Source organism: Terrapene carolina, unplaced genomic scaffold (genome assembly GCF_002925995.2).
Source record: "Terrapene carolina triunguis isolate 2854851 unplaced genomic scaffold, T_m_triunguis-2.0 Scaffold558, whole genome shotgun sequence".
Lineage (NCBI taxonomy): Eukaryota > Metazoa > Chordata > Testudines > Emydidae > Terrapene > Terrapene triunguis.
In genome coordinates this window covers 6,920,133-6,940,962 of record NW_020664909.1, presented here as the reverse complement: position 1 = coordinate 6,940,962, position 20,830 = coordinate 6,920,133, and the positions used below count along the sequence as shown (strand labels likewise).

The 20,830-nt window shown below is 40.0% G+C and overlaps 1 protein-coding gene across 2 annotated transcripts; it reads right to left on the bottom strand.

Moving 5' to 3' along the window:
• Positions 1–851: 851 nt before the first annotated feature.
• On the bottom strand, positions 852–16,466 carry CUNH3orf85 (chromosome unknown C3orf85 homolog). 2 transcript variants are annotated; one of them, XM_024200344.3, is made up of 4 exons: positions 16,361–16,466; positions 8,407–8,543; positions 7,224–7,309; positions 852–4,133 (listed from the first exon to the last, which is right to left on the bottom strand). In XM_024200344.3, the coding sequence occupies exons 1-4, from the start codon at positions 16,428–16,430 to the stop codon at positions 4,055–4,057; spliced, it is 372 nt and encodes a 123-aa protein (XP_024056112.1). In that variant the 5' UTR covers positions 16,431–16,466; the 3' UTR covers positions 852–4,054. The 2 variants fall into 2 exon arrangements, with proteins under 2 accessions (XP_024056112.1, XP_024056113.1); XM_024200345.1 differs by lacking the exon at positions 852–4,133 and having other exon boundaries at positions 7,220–7,309.
• Between the last annotated feature and the right edge of the window lie 4,364 nt (positions 16,467–20,830).

Below are 20,830 nucleotides of genomic sequence, written 5' to 3'. Positions count from 1 at the left end.
TACTCTGGCACTGCAAGGCTTTCTGTATTTAGACATAAGCAAGCCTGTGCATGGTTTAGCCTGCTGCAGCCAGGGTGTCCAATTCTAGGGAATGGTGGAACCAGCTCTTTAAGCCAATAAAGTACTGATACTGCAGGACTTGCAGCTGGTGGGCTCATAGGCCTGAGGGAGCCAGAATACTACACAGAGACCCTGGCCTCTGCATGTTTCAAAATCCATGTCAACCTTATGTATATTTCCTCATTCTAGTAACCAAGCAATATAATCTTAGTCCCAACATCATACTCCACCACTACACTCCCCCAAACTGCAAGTCCTTTTTTCCCCTTTTTACACTCTTGACAGGTATTCCTCTGTTTAAAGCATTATCAATGTAGCAAAACTGTAACACTTCAGAACATTGTGCAAAATAAAATGTAAGGGTAAAATTTCCTTTTGTGTGTCAGTTCCACTGCATTAAATGTTTGTGAAAGAAAACCAGATGTTTATTGGTGGTCCTATTTAAAAACAAAACAAAGGGTTCTTTAGTATTATGCAGTTATCTGCCTTCTGATGTGCAGCAAAGCAAAAAGCGGATCAGATAACATCCATGACAAAACACAGTAGTAGTATTCAGGCACATATACTCAGTGGCTCTTTAAGTCAAGTCCCTTCTGGGCTAGACTAACTAGGAAATGTAACCCACTGTAAAGACCAGATCAAAGACATTAATGGCATTAGTATTTAAAAGTAGCACAGTTCATGCCTGAAATACAATGCATGCCTCAACTATGACCCAAGCATATTTCTATGGAAGGCTCATTCAAATCATAATCCACTCAATTTCTAAATTGTAGAGATGGGACTAATTTATTATACATTTTTGTTCTAGAACAGCAAGTGGCAATTTCAATAATTTACATGGCAATGGTTACCAATAGAAACCAGCTAATAGACTACCAATGTGCACAATCTCCTTTTTCCTATCACTGTTCAATCTCATCCTGTTCTCTCAGATCGTTTATGTGTCACACTCATGTTTATAAATTATATTATAAGCTGTGTGACTCTTACACTGTACAAGGCATTGCAACAGATCGGGCGTTAGTTGGTACTGTAATATTGACAGCAATAGCAAGCACAATTGTAGCCTTCCTTATGCTAGATCCCACTAATTGGCTGTCCACAAAGCCAGTCATAGGGTGAACAGATGTCCCGATTTTATAGGGACAGTCACGATTTTGGGGTCTTTTTCTTATATAGGCTCCTATTACCCCCCACCCCGTCCCGATTTTTCACACTTGCTGTCTGGCCACCCTGGCCAGTCATGATTTGGAGAGATCAGATGTATGGGTTAGGAGGGAAGCTCACATGCTCATTCGACCTTTGCTGAGACTGCCAGAGTCGGGACTACTGGCAACTGGAGTGAGATCATCAATGAAATCCTGTCTCCGAGCCAGAAGTAAGTGGCTGAATAGGAAGTGTGTCTCCAGGATGGGTTTCTTGTAATTCATATTAGGGAAGGAATCAGGTATGTCCTTGGTTCTGGAATGCTGAAATAAGGAGCACATTCAGACTCCTTCTACAGCTAATTGCTTGACATAAAACCTAATCTCTGTGTGGATCTGTAAAGGAAATACATTGAGAGCGAAAGTTCAAGTTAAGTAAATATTTTTGCTATTATCTGAAAAATGGCTCATCTAGCAGCACAGGGCCCTTCTAACACCATGGTGGTACACTGATTTAGCCTTGACCCAAAGGGAAGAGTGACACCTATTGCATCACCACACCACAACCCCTTTTTGCACCAGCTAGTTCTTCATGATAGATCTCCCTATGCAAGCTACTCTCTATTTCACTGTATGTTGTTGAAATAGAGATGTCTTCCATAATCTGAGGGAAGTAATTACTGTAATTTGTTTTCAAGATTCTAATTGTACACGAAGAATGCCAGTTTCTCTTCATGATGGATGAACATATTTCAAATGTAGATAATTACATCTTTTTATTTGAGCTGCCAGCCTAGACACTTCCAATTTGTGATGTAATTGCTAAACTTATTTTTGTCTCTAATTGGAGTGGTTCTGGCAATACCCCGACTAGTATATTTAACCAGCCACTATTAAATTGCTTTAAATATAGTTCACTCTTGCTGTCACTGTCATTGTGGTTAATAGCATGAGATATATTCTTTAAATGAGTATCTTGTCACAGACATTTTGGATCAAGATAGGGACACTGAATGGTATATGTAAAATAAATGCATGAAAATGAAGCCTGCTGTATGTAGTTCATGACCATGTAGAAGCAAAAAGTCAAGTTCAGCTATCAATTCCATTTGTGTTGAAATTGAATTTATGCATGACTGCCTTAGCGTGGCTTGGGAGAGACTTTTCCCCCCCAACATATTCTCATAGTTGTGGCCATATAACACCTACCAACCCTAGGTGACTATCCTAGCCTTAAATGCAAAGACTGTGCTTACCCTGAGACTCCTGCCATGTGTTAGGAACTAAAGAACTTCAGTTGTTGTTTTAATGCCTACCTTTGTTACTGAAGAAAGCATGGATGGTAGTGGGCCGAAATAGTTACCCCCACTGGCCCATCAAGTCAACAGTTCTGGGGGCTACTGCCTAGATCAGTGGCCAAGAGGAGGAGGCAGGAGAGAAAGCATACAATAACCAGATCACCTATGAGAGACTAATGAATGTAATTGTTCTTTGGTTTTTCTCTACTGGTGTTTATTTCTTGGCCTTTTCATTAGAATGGATGAAATGTTGTACTGATGATTAATAGTATGAATTAAGTCATGGTATTGTAAGTGATAAAAGAATCAGATGTGTGTTTTCAGTTCCAGTCTAATAAAATATGTCCAACTGAGAAGATCAAGATCTTCCAGTGGGAAAACAGAAGCAGTTTATAATTAGTTTTACATTAAAAAAAAATATGACTCAGACAGTAATGCAATAGGAAATGCAGAAATGCTAAAACAGTCTTTCAGCTTCAAAAGATTTAATGTTTTCTTTAGAGTTTGCAATCACTTCACAGTAGCTCTGGGTACTTGTACCTATAGGAAAATCCCCAATACATATGATCTACTTTATTAATCCAAGGAGGAAAACTAAAGTATCACAATAAAACCACCCTCCTTCACCTATGCTATTCTTCGAGAGGCCTGCAGCCAAAAAGCCTGAGACAATACGTGTCCTGATAGTCAAGTATTTTTGAATGATCGAATGAAGAGAGAATTTGAGACCTGTGATGGAAAATGCCTTGTCACTAGTCCATGTTAAACAGGGTGCTTCCAATAAGTGTCTTCACTGATGACAATTGATGTGCTGTAAGGAGAGAGCAGCTTGCTCAGGTCATCAGGACTTCAACCATTTTGGACGTTAGAGCTCAAGACCAACACTTTCAATGCTGAAAGCAAAGTTTGGGAGGTAGTGAAGTGGAAACAGTATTCTAAATCACCTAATGTATTGGTCACAATATTAAAAGTTCTTGCTTCCTACAGTGAAAACTAGAGCTGACGTGATTTTCACTACCCTCATACACACACCCCCACCGAAAGGAGGAGGGAGAGAGTGTTTCTTTTTAAAAATTTCCTTTGAAATTTGGGTTTAGCAAAAAAAATTGAACCCCAAAATTTCAGTTTTCAGTAACTAAAAATGCCAAAGTCTTTAGTTAAAGAAGTGAAAAACATCCAGTTTTCACTTGCCAGAACTGCAACATTTATTTAAATGGACTATTTTGTGGGAGTGGGAAGAGGGGGAATCCATTTAGTCAAAAAAGAAAAGAAAAAAACAACAATTTTTTAACCTGTCCTACTAAAAAACACTATGGGTGCTGTGTCATCTTCACATTTTGTTCAATTTAGCATGATTTAACATTACATTTTTTACTTGATGAATACAAACTATTGACTTTGTGGGGCTACTGTGTGTGTTCCAGCTTTAGATGTCTTAATAAGGTACAGGACAAAGTAAATGTGGTTGTGGCAAATAGCTAAAAGTGTAACTCCTGGATAAAGATCCCCCCATACAGTACATTGGCAGATACATGAAACTTCTTAGATTTAGTTGTGTTTTCTTATCTGCTGCTGGAGGTGAGCCCCAGATTGCTGTAACATATTCATGTAAGACCTAATGTGGTCCCTAAAAAAGAAGAAATAAGTCATATTAGGAAGGCGCTGCTGAATTAATTCAAAGCTGTCTTTTATTTAATATGGAACTTTGGGTAACACATTGATATTCTTGAGTTTCACAATTTCAATATCTGTTCTCTCATGTGCATACCTAAAAGCATCAGAGATTAATTTGTGTAGCATTTGCAGTGTACTGGGCACTTAAACAGAGATGAACTTAAATTCCTGCCCTACAGAGATCACAATTTAAAACTAACATCCACTGAAGTCATTAGAAAGAGTTCAGTGAGGACATGCTTAAAAGAGTTTACAATCTAAAATATAGGTTCTGCCTGCAAATAACATAGACCCATCAATGTATTTGTCTGTTTGTATAGAGTGTGTCTTTTAAGGTTCATAGGAATTGCCATACCACTGGACTCATGTGGCGTACCTAATCCTGTATCTTGCTGAACATCAGCCAGTATCATAAGCTTCAAAGGCACATGCAAGTAGTAGACAATTATGACTAAGGTCCTACCAAATTCATGACCATGCAAATCTCGTCACGGACCCTGAAATCTGGTCTTTTGTGTGCTTTTACTCTATACCGTACAGATTTCACAGGGAAGACCAGCGTTTCTCAAATTGGGGGTCTTGACCCAATAGGGAGTTGCAGGGGAGTGTCAAGGTTATTTTAAGGGGGTCATGTTATTGCTACCCTTACTTCTGCACTGTTTTCAGAGCTGGATGGCCAGAGAGTGGTGTCTGTTTGCTGAGCTCCCAGCTGTGAAGGCAGAGCCCCGCCAGCAGCAGCATAGAAGTAAGGGGGGCATACCATGCCACCCTTATTTCTGGGCGGCCAGAGAATGGTGGCTGCTGACTGAGGGCCCAGCTCTGCAGGCACCAGCTCAGGACTAAGCCCTGGTCTACACTGTGGGGAGGAGGGGAGGATCAATCTAAGTTATGCAACTTCACCTATGTGAATAACGTAGCTGAAGTCGATGTACTTAGATCAATTTACTGTGGTGTCTTCACCGCGGTGAGTCAACTGCTGCCACTGCCCCGTCAACTCTGCCTGCGCCTCTCGCCGAGCTGGATACAGGAGGTGACAGGAGAGCGCTTGAGGGTCGATTTATCCCGTCTAGACTAGACACGATAAATCGATCCCCGCTGGATCGATCGCTGCCCACCGATCCAGCGGGTAGTGAAGACATACCCTAAGGGTAGCATGACCATACCATGCCATCCTTTCTCCTGCACTGCTGCTGGTGACAGCTCTGCCTTCAGAGTTCGGCTCCCAGTCAGAAGTCACCGTTCTCCAGCTGCCCAGCTCTGAAGGCAGCACCGCCAGCAGCACCGCAGAAGTAAGGGTAGTAGTACCGCAACCCCCCCTACAATAATGTTGTGACCCCCTCCCCAATCCTTTTTGGGTCAGGACCCCTACAATTATAACACTCTGACATTTCAAATTTAAGTAGCTGAAATCATTACATTTATGAATTTTAAAATCCTGTGACAGTGAAATTGACCAAAATGGACGCTGAATTTGGTAGGACCCTACTTATGATTAGAGCTAGTCAGGAACTTTCCATCTGAATGATTTTCTAACAGAAAAGGCCCTTTTCACACATTCAGTTTTCCAGGGGAAACCGATTTTTCTTTCTTCCCAATCAGGAAAATTGAAATGACTCTGCCCCACTTGTCCCTGTGGAAGACTCTGGTCAATTTTGCTTTCTGCCTGCAAGAAGGAAGTGAAATTGACAAGAACCTTTCTGCAAGGCAGCTGGAAAGCTTCAAAAATTCTGTTTTGTTTCTCCCTAAACAGAACTTTCTGGAAATCCCTTCTTGTGAAATGTTTTTTGACTTTTTGTTCCAATTTGTTCCAAAATAAATAAATAAATACAGAAAAGGAAGGAATTTCCATTTTTCAGCCAGCTTTAGTTATGACTAGCCTGCCCACAGAGTAGATTTCTTCCTAATGATTTGAGCCCTGATATTGGAGGGTTTAAGCTTTTATTAAAAATTAAAGTGTTTTGTTTCTTATAGCACTTGTCCCTATTCAGTGCTTGGGGTCCAGTTGTGCTAAGCATGTTACAAACACATGTGAAGATACATCAAAATAGTGGCAGAACTGGAAATAGAGCAATAGAATTCCCACCCACCCTCCATTTTTTCTTTCCCACCACTATAACACATCTGCCCATGTCGTCTTTTATATTAAAAAATCTAGAAGATAGGCCACATGACTAAATTGGAGGCAGGGATTATATTCCTTCCTGTGTCAGTGACCTTGAGCAAATCGCTTCACTTCTCAGTGCCTCCACTTTCCTAAATGGGATTAAAACTACCTCCTTTGTAAAGGGCTGTGACATCTACCCTTGAAAAGCAATCTGTACAAGTAAAGCATTTATTATTCTTGTGGTACTATACATGTCAAACATCATTGTTATTTAGAGACTATTCCTTACATTTACTGTAATCACTAAAAATTTGAAGTGTTCAGCTTAACATTCTCCTCAAAATTTTCATATGACAATTTGAGACACTGGACTTATTGCATGTAATTACCAATCTGTAAATACTTCCATGTCTATCTTTTTCTCCATTTCGATCAATCATGTTTTTATTCTACACTGAATACAATTGCACTACTGAAATTTATGCAGGAAAAAAACTGTTCCTTCTTCCTTCCTTTCATTTTCTACAATGGGCTGCTTTCTATCAGCATTATCTGAATGGTGTGTGTCAGATCCAAAGTCAAAGGTCACTTCTGAGTACTTTGTTTATTTTATTTCTCAAAATGTAAACAAAGCCCATACAAAAAGCTGTATGCATTTTAAAACTCTATTAGACTAACAATATCATGATAACCACCCAGCAGCATTGACTCATCATATTTAAACTCAAACAACCAGTAAAATTAGTAAAGCCTCTTTCACTCCAATTTTCAAAAAAGAGTTATTTTCTAATCACATCTCTTGCAATTAAGACATGGGGAAACTCAGCACAGTATAATATTATGCCATTAGGATCCTTTTGTGAGTGCTATTATCTCCTCCATCAATTATTTATACACACCCTTTTGTTAAGGTAAGTACTGTCTTCAGACAAAACTCACCGCGCAGTGGCAGGATCAAAGGCAAAAGATCCCAAGTCCATGTAGTATTGTGTTTTGGTTCTCAAAGCCGTCCATAATTCACTAACCTGAAGTAGAACAAAATGGCTGGTGTTACGGGATTTGATACAACCTCAATAGACTACAGGTCTTTTGGTAGAACCGTACCTAACCTGATATGAGAGTCATGTTCAAATAGCTTTTGTAGCATGGCATAAGTTGCTCAGATAATTATATAGGAGGACTCAGATAGATCCTAATTCTGAACATGTTCAATCATGGATTAAAAGGTGCCTGCAAAATCAGCCCACGGGAAAGCTGTGCAACCAGCTATGGATCTGATTATACAACTGTAGCATAGCTTGCTGTTTCAAATTCACACACAATAAATCACATGCAAACCTGAAGCGAACTTCTGAGTTTCGTACTAAATTGAGTTTTGCCTCCACTCTACCATAAATAAGAGTCCCCTGTAGGGCCCCAATATATATAGTCCCTTGGGAGAGGCGGAAAAGGGGAGATTGCGGTCAGTACTCGAGGCATGAGATGAGTAAGGCCTGGGGATCACCTAGAAGTCAGGATGGAGAGGAAAGTCATAGATTTTAGAGATGTTGGTTCAGAGCTGATGAGATTTGATAACAGCTTGGCTCCCGGAGCAGAAGGAAAGAGAATTTGAAGATCATCTGCATTGCAAGGCTGGGTGATGGAGTACAGGAAAATTGTCAACAGAGATTGGAAGCCAGACCGAAAGGAAGGTGTGGATGATGAATGTAAACTTGCAGTAGCATTGCCTGTGCCATAGCTGTGGCTAGAAGCCATCTGTTTCCAAGGCTATGAATCCAGCACAGTTTACCAGAACAAGATTAGTCTGTAGCGAGATGGTGATGGTGGGGAGTTTCACTTTACAAACCCTTTATTGCAAGAGGAAATGTGCCAGATAATACTGGCCAGATCATCATCTAACAACTTTACAATTCTTAGAGGCATGAATAAGGAAGCTATTGACTATAGCATAAGAGAATGTAACCATGAACTATTCATGCTAGTACTTTTCCAGGAATGAGTTCAGTAATAATGGAATTTTGGTGTCCCTTTAAAAGCCAGTACCATATCTGCAAACAGGCAATCAGAAGGCAACATAGATATTTCCAATCTCTTACACAGTGTGAAGTTATCAGAAAAATACCTGTTCAGCCAGAGAGTAACCCCATGCATTCTGGCTGTTGCTTGGATCCCAATAATTCTGAGAATATGGTGTTTGTCTTTTAAGTCGTATAAACTCATTTGCTTCTTCTTCAGACACAAACGGTGCTCCCAATACACCTGAAATGGAAGTGGTGCAATGTCATAATGTTTGTGTGTTATTTTAGAACTTACACTTCACATAAATTTGTAATCATGAGTCATTCCTTCACAGAACAATGTTAACCCTAAACCAATGTATTAGAGCTCGTTCAAAAGGAATATTTGAATCCAAATTAGACCACAAGTTTAGGTTTTTGTAAAAGTAAGATTTTACAAACCTACTTCCTGTGGAAGGGTTTCTGCAAGTTTTCATTTAAATCCAAATGGGAGAAGTTATTTAAAAATTAATCATTCCACTTTATTGTGTGTGTAACATAAACAGTCCACCAGGGAGAGTCAGAAAGGGGAATTGCTTAAACTGATCATTATCAATTCTGAGAGAAATACAAAACATAAAACATAGCTAGCAAAAAGTAATCTAGACTTTACTATCCCTTTTCTTTTCTTTTTGGCGTGTGAGTGATTTTTGTATTGATTTTCATTAAAAAATAGACAATGAAAAGTACAAAAACAGAAATGATTTAAAGCTTGTTTGTTTCCAAATACCACACATGTCACAGGCTAGCCAATAGAATTACCCAATGTCACAACATGTCCGAGTTGTAAGACCAGACAATACAAAACACTCTTCCTCTCCCTCCATGCCCCTCCTTCCTTCCCTCTTCTGCCTTTTCATGTCTTCTACAACCCTTTCTCTTATTACTCTAGTTATTAGTACTATAGCAAATACATGTGTTCTCTAGTCTTACTATCCAGGATGGGCAGGGGTCTGTCACAGGGGGTGGCCCTGATCTCCATCAGTGGTTCCATGGAAGCTACTTGGTGAATGTGCCTAGTTCATAGACGGAGAGGTGTTGTGTTTCTGGTCTTGCTCTCAGCTCGTTCTGGGGAGACTTTTCAGTCCCTCCCTGATGCAGGTCATCTTCTCTGTGAAATGAGAATTCCTCTCAACAAGAGGGGTTCTCTATTTGTCTCATTATTTCCACCTTAGGTCTGGTCTACATCTAAAAATTAGCTCAACCTAGCTATTGCTCAGGGCTGTGAAAAATTTTGTACCATGTGAAACGGAGTTAGGTCATCCTAACTGTAAGGTGATGGAGTCATCTGTGAACTAGAACCTGATTAAACCCCATGTGTTGATGAGTCATGCTTGTGGTAGGCTCTGACCAATCCACAAGTCAGGTGCTGATCTAGTGAATCTCAGGGCAGGTATATAAGCCTCACAGGAGAAAGAGCAGCTCAGTCTGCTCAATGTCACTTCAAGGCTTCGAACTCTCCCCTGCCTGATCGTGGTAACAGACTCCACATGCCTTAACCTGCTCCAGCCTTGCTCTTACTCTGGTCTTGTTCCAGCCCCACTCTGGACTCCTGATTCCGGCTCTAAACCCTGGTTCCAACCATAAGCCCAACTGCCATGGCTCTGACCATCCCCATCAGTTTCTGACACTAACCCCCACTGTAGATGCAGCTAGGTCCATGAAAGAATTCTTCCACTGAACTAGCTCCCACCTATTGAAGAGATGTATTAACTACATAGATGGAAAAACTCTTTCCATTGATGTGGGACGCGTCTACACTAGAGTGGTACAGCTGCAGTGTTGTAGCTGTGCTGCTGTAGAGTAGACATACCCTTAGTATAGTAAAAGGTTTTCCCTTTCCCTCTGCAACCTTAACTTCAGATCTTATGGCTTGTGTATACAAAAAAGTTGCAGTTTAATTTAAAGTGTTATTTTAAACCAGTGTAGTTAAACTGGTACAAACTTGTGTGGACACTCTTGGTTTAAAAACTGAAATAAAAAAGTCACTCAAACTGAAATAAGTGTGTCCATACACAGGATTGCCCCCATTTTAGCTAAATTGGTTTAAAATAACACTTTATATTAAACTGGTGCAACTTCTGTGTGTACACAAGACTATAGATTCAAGCAGAGTTCTGTACTCTTTGCACATTGCATCCAGTAATAGGAGTTCTGCAGGCCAAACTATGGAATCACTGACCTGTATCCAACTCCATGGCTTCTACTGAATTTGTACAGGGAAACTGATTTGAACTTAGTAAACCCTTATGTTGATTATGCACAATAATGGATAGAATCCAGCTCACTCCCTCCCAGTTAACCCAGCAGTGTCAGTTCTGCTGGGCTAACTGGAATAAAAACCTTCATTTGTCACTAGCAAGACCATGTACAGGGAACAGATTTGTGGAGTAAAACTGCTGCTTATATTTACAATTCTGCTGCTTTTCAGAGCCAAAAAGCGCTTGAAAACTAGACTGGAAAATTGAAGAGAAAATGTCATTGTTCATACAGAGGCTAGCAAAATGGGGCCCCATCTGGCTCTGATCTTCAGATGTTGGAATATAAATGTAAAATAGTAGTAATGCTAGAGCAAACAATTTTGCTTTGCCAGAAAGATGGACTGGATGTCCTAACAGGTCTTCTAGCCAACGTTTGATGTGCTTCTTATACTTTGCTTGCTCAAACTGTAGGTTAACATGATTAGAAACAGGAAGCAGAAATTCAGTCATCTTCAAATAAAACTACTCTTCAATTGAACCAACTATGCAGATGAACTAATGCATATTCCATGGCAAATTGTCTCAGTTTTAAGCATAAAATGCTGTTTCTTAGGTGACTACGAAATAGCTAATTATTCCTGGGTTTCTGAAAGCAAGAAAAATTCCACAGAGAAATATTTTCTGCCTCTGTGCATGCAAGTAACACATGGCTGTTCCAGAGTTCAAGAGATTCAAACAAGCCTCTTTTACCAAGAATGTAATATTTCTTAGTCAACTTATATGAGCTTCTATCTAGGCATATATTTTTATTTTTATTTTTTTTAATATTGAACATATTTTGCAAACGTCATTACTATTCTGTGGTGAGATACTTGAACTTTGGTCAAAAATAAACACCATAATGTGCATTGCTATCATAAGACTTAACCTTTTTCATTGAAAAAATGTAGTTAGTTGGGATCACTGATGTTGCTTAAGTTTTGTTGCCGAAGAGTACTTTGGACTTGTGACTTCTTGGTGAGTTACAATAAAAAGCATAAACAGAGTAGCTGTAATTTTTCTCTTCAAAAAATGAGCATATAATATCTACTTTGTGGGGCAGTGAGGTTTTATCTTGGCTCCATTGGTGGCAAGTTCTATGTTTTAAAGGTATTAGCTTAAATTTTAATGGATACATATTCTTCCTAGACTGCACCAATAGCCAATGGAAAATGCCATTCCATGAGAAATGTATTCTCATTTTCTCATGCAGAATTAACCTGTGCAAGAATGAGTGGGGCATTTTACTGAGAAATTACATACACAAAAGGAACTTTTTGACTGTTTGTAAACAGGCAACTGCACACAATGCTGTTAAAACAAAGAGAAAAGATGGTCTTGTGGTTCAGACACAGAATTGGGAGTCAGAAGATCTGGTTTCCATACCCATTCTGCCTCCTAACGTCCTGTATGATCTTAAGACATGTTCCCTAACCTATGCCTCAATTTGTGCTTCTGTAAAATGGGTGTAATTCCTCTCTTCTTGTTGAACAGCTTGATTAATGTTTGTAAAAGAATTTATAATCTTCAAATAAGTATTTTATAGATGCAAGTCTTACCTAAGAACTTTCTGCTGTATGCAATTCCAAATCTAGCAGCATACTTGCCCCAAAATTAGAAGAGCAGAATGTTGGAGCATCCAGCTGTGAGACTGGACATAGTTAGCCGGAGCAAGTGTGATGGATAGGAGTCAATGAAATTGCTCACAGTGCATAATAGTATCCTTAGGGACACCGAATATTGAAAGTTCCAGTGAAACAAAGATAAGTCAGTAGTAAGAAGGTCAAACAATGTTAGATATGTACGTTTTTACTCTGTTACTGTTTCTTTTTTCCCTCAGGATGAAAATATTATGTAAGAATAATATAGAGTCATGGCCAGAAGGGGAAGATAAAAGGAACATCTTTGAGGAGTGAGCTGCTGTGAGGATTACAGCAGCTTTTACCAGGTTGAATGTTTGATTCCCTGCATATATCACTCATGTTTTTGGAAGACTTCACTAAATATTCCCACACCTAAAATGAATCTTATTAAAGTCATCAAGTCATGCTTGGTGGCTTAGTTTTTATAATCACTGTCTGAGGCAGAGAGTTTGGTCTTCCCTGGAGATATAAACAATAGTTATCACTATTGTCCCAGTGTCTTCAGAGCATCTCATTGCGGATTAGTGAAAGCTGGCACAAGATTAAATTTGACCGTGAAGAAATGTGACATTCCCCAGGGTACAATCTGGACTGCTGAAGAGCTGTGTCCCCTCAATTCTCCAACCTGGGGTGTCTTTTACACTGCTTCGCTGTGAGAGCTGCCACTCTTGGCCTTTGTCACACACAGCCTCTAGCATGGAAATTACTCCCAGCTGAGTTACATGAGTGCTTCTAGCCAGCCACTCCTGAATTGTATTGCAAAGTGATACCAAGAAATTCCCAGTCTCACACTTGTCCCCAAAAATATACGTCCTTGTACAGCTCTTTCCTTCTGGACAACACAAGCTCATAGAAAGTCCATCATTTCATTAACAGAAAATGATATGCACAAATCCTGTTATCTCAAGAGGAGGTTCCCAAACACTACAATCCAAACACACACAGGTTTAGATAAACCAAGTTTATCTAACAATAGAAAAATAGATTTTAAGTGATTACAAGTAATGAGCCATAAAAATCAGAATTGATTACAAAGAAATAAAAGGTAGAACACAAACTAATACCAAACTTAACAAGCTAAGTGAATTTAAAGCTACAAGGTTTCTTTCACCACATATTTACAGCAGTCTGGCTGAATCTTTCAGCCAGGACCCCTCCCCCAGTTCAGTGATGCTCCTTTTGTCTTTCAAATGTTGTTGATGCCATACGTGGAGATGAGGGGAAAGAGATTATTTGTGTCCTCTGTTCATCATTTTTATTTCTTTTCCTCTGCTTTGAGAATCATCTCCAGCTGGGGTTCGGAGTAGCCAATCTGTTCACACAGGAACCCCCAGCTGTTCCCTTGCCAAGATGTAAATGTCTGGTTCATACCATTCTTCCTGCCAAATAATGGCCATTTACCTAGGTGATAGTCCATTTGATTCTGTTGACACCTGGCTGAGGCATCACTTTTCCTTTTGTCTCTGAGGAATTGGTTTGGGCTGCTTCCCCAGATTTGGAATATGCCTTAATAACATCATCAATGTTACGTATAATGTTGCCACACATATTTTACCAGGACAATACTGATCATTGAATGATGAGTTTTCAAATGATACCTCACAAGGCATACTTGGTACAAAATTTATCATAGCTTTGTAAAAGTGGTGAACATAAGAGTACAGTCTGTCACAAGAGAATCTGTTTGACTCTTGTCATCTCTGTTCAATTAGTGAATGTGTACTCAATCCAGCCTGGAAGGTCAAAACTTGGCTGTGGAAAGGAAAATTAATTGGATTTAAATACTAGGATGGAATGAACTGAGGCAGGTCAAATATGCAAAGAGAGTAAAATTAACTTGAGTGTAGCTCTTAGTTTAACTTGTGTTTAAACCCTTAACACAAGTCCTGAGTGGGACTTTAAATCTGCTGCACAAGGATAGATTTCAGATAATGATTGCCAGTTGAGCACAAATCCCAGGAGTGGACAAAAGAGACTTCCTTTTGTTCACCTGGCGGAACTCCAGGCTACAAGGATCCCAGTACAACTATAGTAATAAAAGGAAAGACTTAAGAATAGGTGCTTAAAGCTCAACTCCTGAGCCTTGTTACACACCTATATAGAGGTGTGATTTTTCTGAAGTGCTGAGCAATAGGAGCTGCTGTGTGCTTAACACTCACGGGAAAATCGCCATCTATATCCAGGTCTAATTATGGACCTGGGATCCAAACTTTACCCACTCTTGAAAATCTTGACTATATAGGATGCAGCTCCCAGATCTTAAGTCAGCACTAGTATTTCACTACTAATTGGCAAGCTTTGACAACTGGGACTATATCTATCCCTTGTGCAACTCCACTGAAGTCTAGGATTTATTCTGACCATTGATATTTACCCCATACATTTTAATCTTTAAAGCAATGTGTCAGTGGGTAGCAATGTTTCAGTAATTGGTTTCCATGCACATTAGCAAATAAAGCTACTTTTTCTTCCCTTATTTTCTGATTTTTCCGCTTGTTTTTGCATGTCTGCCATTATTTCAAAACCCATAAGTAGTTATGTGCAGCAGTAGAACTTTAAAATTTGTAAAGTCTGCACTTGCTATGGAGCCAATCCTTCTCTTTTTGCGTAATATTTCTTTTAACCATCAGCTTTGAATGTGCCTGGTCAGAATGTCAGATTTAAAAAGCAGACTTGTCTGTGATATCAGATATTCAAGCTAGCACTGCCTGGATTACAACAGCTGAACTCTCAACCTCTGACCCTTTGGTCCTGTTAACGTTGCTGATGCTGACGTGTTGAGTACTTTGAAAAGGTAAACTGAATGCTGCTGCTTAGGGTTATTCTCTAAAGTTAGAAATGAGCCAAAACCATATCAGAATCTCAGCTTCAAATATTGCCCCCCCCCCACACACACACAAAAATGTACTGAAGATTCAAGAACGTGGACCAGAATTTTGCAGCTTCAAATCCATTGTGATTTGAAATCTGTTTCAGTTGTCCTAATCTTGTGCTAGACACATTCATGACAAACATGAGATGGGGTTTGATAATGCTCTGCAGTCAAGAGAAATCTGGATTTGATTCTTATCTGTAGTCATTGTCAATTCCTCTGAGAGTTTCTGAAGGCTGGGAGCAATATACTGAGCCCTTTGGAGAAATATAGAAATTGCTGCTTTCGTAAGAGTTTAGCTCAGCTACATTAACTATGAGCGATCACGTGAAACTTCACGGAGATCAAAACTTGCTGATTGGACATGACTCTTTTCAGTTACAGGAAGAGGGTTGCTATGGGATGCATTTTAGGATTCCACAGACTGCCTTTGAGTTGCATGTTATGCACCCTATGTCATAAGTTGTGATTTGAGATCATTGATCAAGTCAAAAGATATAAAACTAAGTTTTGATCTGATTTATTGTAAAATTGGTAACTTGTAAACATTTGAAATATAAGCCTCATAAAATATAAACCGAGGCCAAAATATTTGTATTTGGATGTAGGCACTTATATCAATATTGAAGAATCTAAATAACCGAATAATTCACTTGGAGCTGTGGATACTCAGCAGCTCCGAAATACTGGCCATTTCTTGTTAGGTAACTAAACCTGGGTAAAGGTTCTCAAATTTCAAATATTTGGCCCTACTTGTTTGCCTTTATAGTTCTAACTATGACAGCCTCATTTACTTTTGTCCTATTCTTGATTTTTCATGAGCTTCTTATGTCAATTTGGACCATGCATGCATATGAGCTATTTGTTTTCTCAATAACTAGCAATAAGGTAAGGTAAGAATAAAGTTTGCAGAATGATTTTTAAAAATAATAAGCATTTAGCATTTCACAAACCACCCATTCGTCGTCAGAAAACCTCTTCCAGCTACGTAAGCAGTATTATCCCTGTTTTAAAGATGGGAAAGAGGAGAGAGGCTAAATGATTAGCCTAAAGCCATAGACAAGGAGCACGGTCAGGATTTTGACTCAGAGTTCCTGTTATCTAGTCTTGTGCTCAAGCCACCAGCCCATGCTCTTTCTGCTGTACCCTTCAGTCTTTTAGAACACCTCTGCTTTAGTACTGCTATGCCTGCAGTACCACTTCTCCTGTCTAACTCCTTCATATGAAATAAGACAATGACAGAATAACAGTACCAAGTGCTTACCTGTAAGCAGCAGAACTGACAGAGCAACTTGAACCATTTTAAGAGACATCAAGTGTAGTCTGGAAAACATTCTTCTTGATTAACTATGGATATTCATGCAGTTTTGTACTTTGCTATCTTTAGGTTTTATAAATCATTCACCAGCTACGTGTAAGCAGTCGGTGCAGACAGAGGGCAGGGTACAGTGCTTAGTTCAGATTTGTCTTACGTGCATCTCTTCGTACCCTTTGGACTTTGTGAGCTGGGCTTCTAATATGCCCCAACAGTTATTTTTTACATGTATACATAAATGTAATTTGGTAACATGAAATAGCACATCAAGCTCATACTGTAAATGTAGCACATGGCAAGGGTCTGCTCTTCAGTTTAATATTTTTCATAGATTTCAAGGCCAGAAGGGACCATTGTGATCATCCTGCCTGACTTCCTGTATAACAGAGACCATAGAACTTCCCCAAAATAATTCCTAGAACAGATCTTTTAGAAAAACATCCAAACTTAATTAATTACCATAATAGTTTAAAATGTACACCTTATTTCCAGTCTGAATTTGTCTAGCTTCAGCTTCCAGCCATTGGATGGTGTTATACCCTTCTCTGCTGGATTGAAGAGCCCATGATTAAATATTTGGTCACAATGTAGTTTACAGACTGTTAAACTCTTTGTTAAGCTAAGCAGATTGAGTTCCTTGAGTCCATCACAAGGCAGGTTTTCTAATCCTTTAATCACTCTCATGGCTCTTCTCTGAACTCTCTTCCCATTTATCAACATCCTTTATGAATTGTGGACACCGGAACTGGACACAGTATTCCAGCAGTAGCTGCACCAGTGCCAAAAACAGGTGAAATAACTCTACACTCCGCCTTGAGATTCCCCTCTTTATGAGTCCAAGGATCGCATTAACCCTTTTAGCCACAGTGTCGCACTGGGAGCTCATGTTCAGCTGATTATCCACCACAACCCCAAATCTTCTTCAGAGTCACTGCAGTCCAGGATACAGTCCCCCATCCTGTAAGTATAGTCTCCATTCTTTGTTCCTAGACGTAAACAGTTACATTTTCCCATATTAAAATGCATATTATTTGCTTACACCCAACTTAGCAAGCAGTCCAGATCTATATAGGGGTCAGTGAGCTGTCCTCTTCATTACTTACCACTCCCCCAGATTTTGTGTCATCTGCAAACTTTAACAGTGAGTATTTTTTCTTTTCTAGGTCATTGATAAAAATGTTCATTAGCATTGGCTCACCTGAATAGGAACAGGTGGGGCTTGTATAAAACCAGGTAGCTGAGGGCAGAGAGGGCTGCAGTGAGGCAGTCTGCTGTCCCTCTCTCTCAAGCTAGGAAAAGCGAAGGGAGCTTGGCCCAGAAGGAAGGGCATGCCCAGAGGAGTGTGGTGAAGGAGCCTGACAGAGGCAATGTAGGAAGCAGCCCAGCGAAAGAGCAGCAAGGTGTGGGACAGTGCAAACCTTAGCCGCTGGTTTTAGGGTCCATGGGCTGGAGCCCAAAGAAGTAAACAGGCTTTGGTTCCCTTACCAGCCACAGGGGAAGTGGCACCATTGAGGGACAGTGAATTGGAAGACTGCCTGGGACAGTCGGTACAGAGAGACTTTGGTACATACACCCCCAGAAGAGGAAAACTACAGTAACCTGGCCAGAGGCCCAAGCCATGAAGAGAGCGCACCGTGAATTGTAGAGAGAGAAAGAGGCATGGCAGGGCATGTGACTGAGCTGCAGGAAGAGGTGTCAGACTGGCAGAGCTAATCCCCAGACCAGCCAGGCTGAGACACCCTAGTAGTCAGAGCACTCCATGACACCTAACCATTTTCTTATCACTATTTTCTGCAGTCTTGAAACTCTGTGTTCCCCACAGCTAGGTCATTACTGCAGTCAGTATTTTTCATTCATCAGGTTTCCTCATATTCCAACATTCCGACCCATGCATTACAGTTGCCTCATATATGCTGACTTTCATTATTGAAATGTCCTTATCCTTCCAGTCTTGCCAAGTTTTCTGAATGCCACAGTAACTAGTCTGATTCTTCTTTTTATGTCTTCTTCACAATTTCCTTTCTTCTATACTAGTCAAGGTATACACATTTTTTCCACTTGTTCTAGTTCTTTGTCTCTGATTTTACCTTTTCCTCTTTTCTTCTGATTCTTCTCCATGCTCGTCTTCAGTCCTAATTTTCTGCATTTCCTGGTTTTCTTGTTAGTTATTCTCTGTAGAGCCTCCTTGGTCAATGCTAAGAGGTCAATATCATCTGTGAAACTATGGTTAATCACTGTCCTCCCACATAGCATGACTCCTTCCATTTCATCTCTCAGTGCTTTAGCCATTACTGCTTCCAGTACAAAGTTGAGCAAATCTGGTGCTAGCGTGCATCCTTGTCTCACTCCTACAGTCATCATCTTTTTGTCAACTTCTTGTATACTCTAACCACACTCATTGGCATGCTGTATATGTTTTCTATTAGTTTAATCAGTTTCTTGAGGATGCCATATAATCTCAAAAGTTGCCACAACCTTTCTGCTCGATGCGACCAAAAAGCTGTTTGATGTCTATAAAGTTGTTTTAGCAAGCTCGATTGTAGTTTGTGTACTTCTTCAAGATCGGTTTTATCACAAATAGCTGATCTATTGTACTTCATCCTAGTCTAAATCTGGCCTATTCCGCTGCAGCCACTGCTTCCCCATCCTTCTTCCTTCTTCTCTGCAATGTCTTGGTGAATGCTTTTCGCAGCACACTCCGTAAGTAGACTCCAGTGTAGTTCTTACATTTGCTCTTGTCTCCCATTTCCCCCCCTAAGATCGGTGCTGCTATTGCTTTCCCTCATTTGCTCAGCCCTTGCTCTTGTTTGTAAATGTTGTTGAATAGCTCGTGCATCACCTTTATCATGTGTTCCTCACTTGCTTGCAGCAGCTTTGTGGTTATGTTCTCACTTCCCAGTGCCTTTTTCTTTTTCAAACTGTCTATAGAGATCCTTACTACTTCTAAGAATTCTGGCTCTCCCTTGTTCGTACTGGAAAACTTCTCCAGGTCCTTTTCATCTACTTGTGTTCTGCATGTTGTACAGCTCTTCAAAACATTCATTCCATAGCTTATTCAGCCACTCACATAATCCCATTTTTTACACTCTTTCATATCTCTTCTATGTCCATTTCTTCTTTCATCAAAGAAGTGATGTTTTTCTTTGTGGCTTCTTTCTATTCTTTCCTACTACCTGGCTCTTTCAATTTGTCCTCGTAATAAATCTTAGTTCCTGGCACGTTTTTCGGTTGTTCTCAGCTTCATCCTCATTGACACCAGCAGTAATTTGTGACCCAATCCAATATCAGCTGCAAATGATCTGCATGACAACCTACTTGATTTCCATCTGTGATTCACAGATACGAAGCCTATCAGAGTCTTAGTTTGCCCACCCTCCCCCACACATCTCCTTGTACAGATTGGTTCAACACAAGGAATGACAAGCTTCTTTTATCATATCCCCCACCCCTAACCATAACCACCATGGCAAAACTGAACAAGCAGCTGAGTGTCAGCCTGACCCATGCTAGCACACACTGGTTAGAAGTGTCCCCCCTCTTAAGTTGACATCTTACTGAACAAATGCAATAGCAGAGCTAGAACAAATGCTATGGGGCAGAGAACCATGTGCAAGACGGGTTTCAACCATCAAAGTATGGTATTGATACAGTGTGGAGACCTTCCAGTTATAAGGCAGGGGGAAAATACGACAAATACCCCCGGGTTGGGAATTTGGGGAAAGTGTTGGGGGTCTCCCAGAACTCAAGTTGACTGTAGCTTACTAACTCAGCAGCACTTGAGCTTCAACAGCCCTCTGATGGGCCATCTAGTATGAGCTTAAAGCACTACTTAACTCAAGCTAGAGATTCTTATGTGTGGGCAGGAGTCAGGCTGGGGCCAATACTCAAGTTCTATCCTGATCTAACACTGCAATGAAGACAAACCCTTAAAAGCAACCCTCAGCGTGTCTAGAATGTTTAAATGCATACTGATGGCTTGTCTGCTTTCAAAGATCTCCTATAGCACGTAACATGGGAGCTCATTATTACCTATTTTTCTCAGGCGACAGTATAAATGGATGAGCGTGTGTGCTGTGCATAGGATCAAATTAAGAGCTATGGTGATCGTTTATTGTGAATAATAGCTAACAGGACTAGCATTCGCTCCTGCTTGAAAAGCATGACACTTTTAAAATTCTTCACAGAAAAGTTATTGTTATACCATTAAGTGTTTATCATGAGGAAGTTGAGCCATTTATGTGAATTTTATAGCTTCTAGCACTGAGAATAGTGTCACATTTTAGGTTAGCCTGCTTACTTTGAGTAGTCATAGTTTTTGATTTGCCCAGCCAGGACAGCATTTTCACCCCAACTTCTGGGCCTGAATGGAAAACTTGAAGAATTGAGATTAGAATATATGTACTGCATCATAAGTAAAAA

Coding starts and splice junctions, on each gene's coding strand:
- CUNH3orf85 (XM_024200344.3), bottom strand. CDS start 16,430: ATGTTTTCCAGACTACACTTGATGTCTCTTAAAATGGTTCAAGTTGCT. Junction 8,544..16,360: donor GTCAGTTCTGCTGCTTACAG/GTAAGCACTTGG, acceptor CTTCCATTTCAG/GTGTATTGGGAGCACCGTTT. Junction 4,134..7,223: donor TTTGATCCTGCCACTGCGCG/GTGAGTTTTGTC, acceptor CTTCTTTTTTAG/GGACCACATTAGGTCTTACA.